The following is an 8,983-nucleotide window of genomic DNA, read 5'->3' on the forward strand; positions in this document are numbered from 1 at the left end:
GTGAGTTTTCATACAAAAACTGTTAATTACAACTAACTTTGTCCATCCGATTCGAACTTTGTTCTTTGATATGAAGTTGCACCTGAAGTGTGTTTTCATACAAAAACTGTTAATTACAACTAACTTTGTCCATCCGATTCGAACTTTGTTCTTTAATATGAAATTGCACCAGAAGTGAGTTTTGATACAAAAACTGTTAATTACAACTAACTTTGTCCATCCGATTCGAACTTTGTTCTTTGATATGAAGTTGCACCAGAAGTGAGTTTTCATACAAAAACTGTTAATTACAACTAACTTTGTCCATCCGATTCGAACTTTGTTCTTTGATTCGCAGTTGCACCAGAAGTGTGTTTTCATACAAAAACTGTTAATTACAACTAACTTTGTCCATCCGATTCGAACTTTGTTCTTTGATTTGAAGTTCCACCAGAAGTGAGTTTTCATACAAAAACTGTTAATTACAACTAACTTTGTCCATTCGATTCGAACTTTGTTCTTTGATATGAAGTTGCACCAGAAGTGTGTTTTCATACAAAAACTGTTAATTACAACTAACTTTGTCCATCCGATTCGAACTTTGTTCTTTGATTTGAAGTTCCACCAGAAGTGTGTTTTCATACAAAAACTGTTAATTACAACTAACTTTGTCCATCCGATTCGAACTTTGTTCTTTGATATGAAGTTGCACCAGAAGTGTGTTTTCATACAAAAACTGTTAATTACAACTAACTTTGTCCATCCGATTCGAACTTTGTTCTTTAATATGAAATTGCACCAGAAGTGAGTTTTGATACAAAAACTGTTAATTACAACTAACTTTGTCCATCCGATTCGAACTTTGTTCTTTGATATGAAGTTGCACCAGAAGTGAGTTTTCATACAAAAACTGTTAATTACAACTAACTTTGTCCATCCGATTCGAACTTTGTTCTTTGATTCGCAGTTGCACCAGAAGTGTGTTTTCATACAAAAACTGTTAATTACAACTAACTTTGTCCATCCGATTCGAACTTTGCTCTTTGATTCGCAGTTGCACCAGAAGTGTGTTTTCATACAAAAACTGTTAATTACAACTAACTTTGTCCATCCGATTCGAACTTTGTTCTTTGATTTGAAGTTCCACCAGAAGTGTGTTTTCATACAAAAACTGTTAATTACAACTAACTTTGTCCATCCGATTCGAACTTTGTTCTTTGATTTGAAGTTCCACCAGAACTGAGTTTTCATACAAAAACTGTTAATTACAACTAACTTTGTCCATTCGATTCGAACTTTGTACTTTGATATGAAGTTCCACCAGAAGTGTGTTTTCATACAAAAACTGTTAATTACAACTAACTTTGTCCATCCGATTCGAACTTTGTTCTTTGATTTGAAGTTCCACCAGAACTGAGTTTTCATACAAAAACTGTTAATTACAACTAACTTTGTCCATTCGATTCGAACTTTGTACTTTGATATGAAGTTCCACCAGAAGTGTGTTTTCATACAAAAACTGTTAATTACAACTAACTTTGTCCATCCGATTCGAACTTTGTTCTTTGATTCGCAGTTGCACCAGAAGTGTGTTTTCATACAAAAACTGTTAATTACAACTAACTTTGTCCATCCGATTCGAACTTTGCTCTTTGATTCGCAGTTGCACCAGAAGTGTGTTTTCATACAAAAACTGTTAATTACAACTAACTTTGTCCATCCGATTCGAACTTTGTTCTTTGATTTGAAGTTCCACCAGAAGTGTGTTTTCATACAAAAACTGTTAATTACAACTAACTTTGTCCATCCGATTCGAACTTTGTTCTTTGATTTGAAGTTCCACCAGAAGTGAGTTTTCATACAAAAACTGTTAATTACAACTAACTTTGTCCATCCGATTCGAACTTTGTACTTTGATATGAAGTTCCACCAGAAGTGTGTTTTCATACAAAAACTGTTAATTACAACTAACTTTGTCCATCCGATTCGAACTTTGCTCTTTGATTCGCAGTTGCACCAGAAGTGTGTTTTCATACAAAAACTGTTAATTACAACTAACTTTGTCCATCCGATTCGAACTTTGTTCTTTGATTCGCAGTTGCACCAGAAGTGTGTTTTCATACAAAAACTGTTAATTACAACTAACTTTGTCCATCCGATTCGAACATTGTTCTTTGATTTGAAGTTCCACCAGAAGTGAGTTTTCATACAAAAACTGTTAATTACAACTAACTTTGTCCATCCGATTCGAACTTTGTTCTTTAATATGAAATTGCACCAGAAGTGAGTTTTGATACAAAAACTGTTAATTACAACTAACTTTGTCCATCCGATTCGAACTTTGTTCTTTGATATGAAGTTCCACCAGAAGTGTGTTTTCATACAAAAACTGTTAATTACAACTAACTTTGTCCATCCGATTCGAACTTTGTTCTTTGATTTGAAGTTCCACCAGAAGTGTGTTTTCATACAAAAACTGTTAATTACAACTAACTTTGTCCATCCGATTCGAACTTTGTTCTTTGATTTGAAGTTCCACCAGAACTGAGTTTTCATACAAAAACTGTTAATTACAACTAACTTTGTCCATCCGATTCGAACTTTGTTCTTTGATATGAAGTTGCACCAGAAGTGAGTTTTCATACAAAAACTGTTAATTACAACTAACTTTGTCCATCCGATTCGAACTTTGTTCTTTGATTTGAAGTTCCACCAGAAGTGTGTTTTCATACAAAAACTGTTAATTACAACTAACTTTGTCCATCCGATTCGAACTTTGTTCTTTAATATGAAATTGCACCAGAAGTGAGTTTTGATACAAAAACTGTTAATTACAACTAACTTTGTCCATCCGATTCGAACTTTGTTCTTTGATATGAAGTTGCACCAGAAGTGAGTTTTCATACAAAAACTGTTAATTACAACTAACTTTGTCCATCCGATTCGAACTTTGTTCTTTGATTCGCAGTTGCACCAGAAGTGTGTTTTCATACAAAAACTGTTAATTACAACTAACTTTGTCCATCCGATTCGAACTTTGTTCTTTGATTTGAAGTTCCACCAGAAGTGAGTTTTCATACAAAAACTGTTAATTACAACTAACTTTGTCCATTCGATTCGAACTTTGTTCTTTGATATGAAGTTCCACCAGAAGTGTGTTTTCATACAAAAACTGTTAATTACAACTAACTTTGTCCATCCGATTCGAACTTTGTTCTTTGATTTGAAGTTCCACCAGAAGTGTGTTTTCATACAAAAACTGTTAATTACAACTAACTTTGTCCATCCGATTCGAACTTTGTTCTTTGATTTGAAGTTCCACCAGAACTGAGTTTTCATACAAAAACTGTTAATTACAACTAACTTTGTCCATCCGATTCGAACTTTGTTCTTTGATTTGAAGTTCCACCAGAAGTGAGTTTTGATACAAAAACTGTTAATTACAACTAACTTTGTCCATCCGATTCGAACTTTGTTCTTTGATATGAAGTTGCACCAGAAGTGAGTTTTCATACAAAAACTGTTAATTACAACTAACTTTGTCCATCCGATTCGAACTTTGTTCTTTGATTCGCAGTTGCACCAGAAGTGTGTTTTCATACAAAAACTGTTAATTACAACTAACTTTGTCCATCCGATTCGAACTTTGTTCTTTGATTCGCAGTTGCACCAGAAGTGTGTTTTCATACAAAAACTGTTAATTACAACTAACTTTGTCCATCCGATTCGAACTTTGTTCTTTGATTTGAAGTTCCACCAGAAGTGTGTTTTCATACAAAAACTGTTAATTACAACTAACTTTGTCCATCCGATTCGAACTTTGTTCTTTGATATGAAGTTCCACCAGAACTGAGTTTTCATACAAAAACTGTTAATTACAACTAACTTTGTCCATTCGATTCGAACTTTGTACTTTGATATGAAGTTCCACCAGAAGTGTGTTTTCATACAAAAACTGTTAATTACAACTAACTTTGTCCATCCGATTCGAACATTGTTCTTTGATTTGAAGTTCCACCAGAAGTGAGTTTTCATACAAAAACTGTTAATTACAACTAACTTTGTCCATCCGATTCGAACTTTGTTCTTTAATATGAAATTGCACCAGAAGTGAGTTTTGATACAAAAACTGTTAATTACAACTAACTTTGTCCATCCGATTCGAACTTTGTTCTTTGATATGAAGTTGCACCAGAAGTGAGTTTTCATACAAAAACTGTTAATTACAACTAACTTTGTCCATCCGATTCGAACTTTGTTCTTTGATTCGCAGTTGCACCAGAAGTGTGTTTTCATACAAAAACTGTTAATTACAACTAACTTTGTCCATCCGATTCGAACTTTGTTCTTTGATTTGAAGTTCCACCAGAAGTGAGTTTTCATACAAAAACTGTGAACGAATTTGCGGATTTCGGATTTATTTTGCTGGCTGTAATATTTACCGGAGTCGAGGCGTTGAGTAGAAAAAAGAGATCGATTTATATTTTTGCACCAGTATTTATAACCTCCATTGAGTGCCCCTGGCACTCACATTCCGACAGTTGACGAAACTTGACGAAACCGATCGTCAACTGTCAATTCGTCCTGGTGTGTTGTTGTTGTGCGTGAACATCCTCCCCCCCATGACAGAATGTCATAATAAAAAGAAAAACAACTAAAGTTGTTAGCACGTGGTGTTCGGGTCAGCGGCGAGTGGTAAAATACAAATCTTTGTGATCGGACGTGTGAGGATCCCCTTGGCGGTTTTTAGTTTAACCACTCGTGTGAGTTGGTCCTGGCCCGGATGAACGTCGATGATGCGTGCGAGGGGCCATCGGGTTGTTGGTAGGGATTCATCCATCAGGATGACTAATCGTCCAGGTAGTATATCATTGGTTCGGTGATGCCTCATGTTGTCCTTTTGCAATTCTTGTAGATACTCCGATGTCCAATGTTTCCAGAAACGTTGGAACATCAGTTGCCACTTTTGGAGTTCATCAAGTGTACACATCTTCAATCCAGTGTAATCTGGAGTAGGAACCGAATGCATGGATGTGCCGATGAGAAAATGCGCTGGGGTAAGTGCTGCCAAATCGTTCGGGTCGTCTGAGGTGGGCAATAAAGGTCGTGAATTCATTGCGGCCTCTATCTGCTGAAGGATGGTGCTGTATCCCTCGTAGGACAGCCTAGTGCTGCCTAGATGTCGGTAAAGATGTCGCTTGGCCGTTTTTACCGCTGCTTCCCACAATCCGCCGAAGTGGGGAGCCTTGGGAGGGGTAAAATGCCAAGTGATTCCCTTGTTGGCACATTCATTAGCGATGATGTGTTGCTGCTGTTCATCGCGGAACATGCGGAAAAGTTCACGGAGCTCGTGCGCGGCTCCTTCAAAGTTTTTTCCGTTGTCCGAGTGTATGTGTGCAGGTAATCCGCGCCTGGATGTGAAACGACGTAAGGCCGCTAAGAATCCCGCGGTAGTGAGGTCCCCAACCAGTTCTAAGTGGACTGCCTTCGTTGCGAAGCACACGAAGACGCACAAGTAGCTCTTCGCCGCCGCTGCACGCCGGTGCGCAGGCTTCAAGTAGAAAGGGCCAGCGTAATCTACTCCGGTAACAGAAAAAGGCCGGCTGGGAGTGACGCGCGGTGGTGGGAGTTGGCCGACTTGTTGTTCCTCCAGGCGGGGTTCTTGGCGTATGCAACGGAAGCAGTTCCTTACGATTCTCTTCACTAGGTGTCTTCCATCTAGTGGCCAATACGTTTCACGTATTTGGGAAAGTAGCAGTCGTCCGCCGCCATGCATGAGCTTCTCATGATGGTAAGCCGCGATGAGCTCGCCAAATTTGTGATTCTTGGGAAGCACAATGGGGTGTTGCGATTGGTATGGAAGTTGCGATAGCTTCAATCGTCCTCCCACACGCAATATTCCTTGTTCATCGAGGAATGGGTTTAGTCTTCGTAACGGTGATTGCTTTGCGATTGCTTCACCCTTAGTCAATTGCTTTAGCTCGGTTGCAAATTCGTCTTGCTGTGCTAAGCGACATAGCACAGTTTTAGCAGCTTCGGTATCCTCGGGAGTGATGTTCAATGGTGTAGTGATGCGTAGCGATGTTTGCTGAGTTCGTGCTTTCTCCTTTACGTTACGTGTGAAGCGAATGCAGAGTGCAATAATACGCAACAATCGCGCGTAGCTGGAACACATCGTAAACCAAGGATGATTAGTGACATAGTTAGTAAAGGCAGCGCTCACCTTACGAATCTCGAGATTTGAGTTCTCGTCCGGTTCAGGGCAGAAGTCGGGCCATTGAGATGAAGATAACGCCAACCATTCAGGGCCGGAACTCCATAGCTTGCTCTTCAGGAAATCCACTGCTGCCATGCCGCGTGATACCAGATCTGCAGGATTTGTTGAACCGGGAACATGCCTCCACTGTCGTGGATGTGTGTAGTGTTGCACCTCGGCCACTCGATTAGCTACAAACGTCGCCCAAGTGTTAGGTGAGCCACCGATCCACTTAAGGGTGACAGTCGAATCGGACCAAAAGTATGATTCTGCTGCAGTTAGTCCCATCGCCTTCTTGACTCGATCGTAAAGATGAGCGCCTAATACCGCAGCGCACAGTTCAAGCCGTGGAAGCGTGACACGCTTAAGCGGTGCCACTCGTGACTTGGATGCAAGTAGAGTGATGTGAACCCGTCCTTGCGCACCTTCGCAACGAACATAGATGCAGGCTCCGTAGGCTGCTTCAGATGCATCACAAAAGGTATGTAGCTGCAATCGACTACCAGGTAATAGAGCATAACGATCTATTTTGAAACTGGATAAAAGTGGCCAATCATGTTGAATATCTTTCCATTTCTTGCAGATAGAATCAGGAACGGGATCGTCCCAGCCAGCTTTCTGTAACCATAGCTCCTGCATCATTATTTTTGAGCGAACAACTATTGGAGCCACTAGACCAAGCGGATCGAACATGCGGGCTATGCTAGAAAGAATCGTTCTTTTAGTAGTACATGTTGTGTCGGTGTAAATCGCGGACGGAAATGATAGTACGTCGTGTTCAGGCTCCCACGAAATGCCGAGAGCTTTAATCGTTTCGTCGGGCATGAATTGTAAAGCTGACTGTGTTCCGATCTGATCCGATGCTAGACCGGTAAGTACTTCTAACCGGTTGGAAGTCCACTTTCTTAATTCGAATCCACCTTTCGACAATAATTCACTTAGTTCTAACCGTAGATGACGAGCACTTTCAATGGAATCTGCACCCCCGATGAAATCGTCAACGTAAAAGTTGTTCTTCAGAGCGTCTGCGGCAACCGGATGCGCGGTACCCTCATCGTCGGCAAGCTGTTGCAATGTTCGAGTTGCCAAGAAGGATGAAGGGGATAAACCATACGTTACGGTGTTCAGCTCGTAATACTGGATCGGTGAATGGGGAGTAAATCGGAAGCAAATGCGGACGTAGTTTCTGTCATCGGGATGAAGCAGAATTTGGCGATACATTTTAGCGATATCGCCAACAACAGCCACTTTGTATGTGCGAAATCGAAGGATGATGTCTAGTAATTCATCCTGAACTGCTGGACCCACACATAACATATCGTTCAGGGAGTATCCTGAAGAGGTTTTTGCAGAGCCATCAAATACCACTCTTGTTTTTGTTGTAGAACTCGACGCCTTAAAAACGGGATGGTGCGGCAGATAGTATGCTGATTCATCGTCATCTGGAGCTCGCAGTAGTGACATATGTCCTAGCTCCAAATACTCTCGCATGAATTCGTGGTATGCTGCCTTAATACGAGGATCGCGTTCTAATCGTCTTTCGAGCATAGTGAAGCGTCGTAGGGCCGATGATTTCGATAATCCGAGCTTTTCTTTAAAGTCTGACTTCTTTGGTAAGCGAACAATATAACGACCTGTATCGTCTCGTTGTGTCGTATCTAGGTATAAATTTTCGCAATACCGTTCTTCAGGTGAAAGGCCATCTCTAACGTGTAGCTCTTCCATTTTCCAGAATCGCTCGAGGGTTTCATCGAGCGTGCTCATGCAAACAACGGAAGAGGCGTAGGATGTATCATTATTAATATTCGGGATAGATGCTGAACCGCTCACGATCCACCCGAACATACTCTCCATAAGGACCGGAAGATGGATAGCAATTCGATATTGAGCCCCGCTTTGGAAGAATTCATGATAATGCCGGGCACCGAGGATGAGATCGAGCGGTGCCGACTTATTGAACTGGGGGTCGGCAAGAATGAAATTCGGCGGTATTTGCCATTCATCGGTGCGCACATCATGCGCTGGCAAATCCCCGATCAAATTGTCAACTATCAAAAAATCAGCATTCAGCTCATACGGGCTCGTTCGGGAAGATATCTTCGCACGCACCGATTTTCGCACAGGGGTGGAAGAATGACCCGCACCGATAAGAGTGATGCTGATAGGATCGTGCTTCAAAGCTAACCTATTAGCAAGCTTGGTGCTCATTAGGTCAGGCTGAGAGGCACTGTCCAATAATGCTCGAGCTGGGTGCACAATACCATGTGCATCAACAATGTGCACTATGGCTGTTTGCAGAAAGACATGATCATATGTCTGCTGGCCTGCGTGTGCAGCCACATAGTGTCTCTGGGTGTTTGTGCTGTGATCGTCTGTGCTGTGTGGTTGGTTCGCCGGAACAGTTCGCGCAGCTGTCATAGTGGTTGCAGTGGGAAGTGCTCCGTGAGCATTGTGTTGTGAGTGTAATAGTGTGTGGTGCGCTGAGTGGCAGTTTCTGCATTTGTATTGCGAAGAGCAATCGCGTGCTCGATGATTGTCCCGCAAACAGTTAATGCATAACTTATGGAACATTACGCTACGGTATCGTTCTTCCGGACTCATAGCCATGAATCGCGGGCATTTAGTGAGGTTGTGCTCCTGGTGGCATATGATGCATTTTCGCGCCTCATGAGAGGTGGACGGGAAACTAGACAGCCGAGTGAGATTCGCATGTTTTGGTGTGAAGTGCGTATTATTACCGGTAGAGGG

The 8,983-nt window shown here is 41.2% G+C and overlaps 1 protein-coding gene across 1 annotated transcript; it reads right to left on the minus strand.

Annotated features, from left to right (window-relative positions):
* Nucleotides 1-4,642: 4,642 nt before the first annotated feature.
* LOC128309272 (uncharacterized) lies at nucleotides 4,643-8,443 on the minus strand. The gene has a single exon (XM_053045635.1). It carries the CDS (start codon nucleotides 8,441-8,443, stop codon nucleotides 4,643-4,645), a length of 3,801 nt encoding a protein of 1,266 aa, XP_052901595.1.
* Nucleotides 8,444-8,983: the final 540 nt, after the last annotated feature.

This window comes from Anopheles moucheti, unplaced genomic scaffold (genome assembly GCF_943734755.1).
Source record: "Anopheles moucheti unplaced genomic scaffold, idAnoMoucSN_F20_07 putative_Y_1, whole genome shotgun sequence".
Classification (NCBI taxonomy): Eukaryota; Metazoa; Arthropoda; class Insecta; order Diptera; family Culicidae; genus Anopheles; species Anopheles moucheti.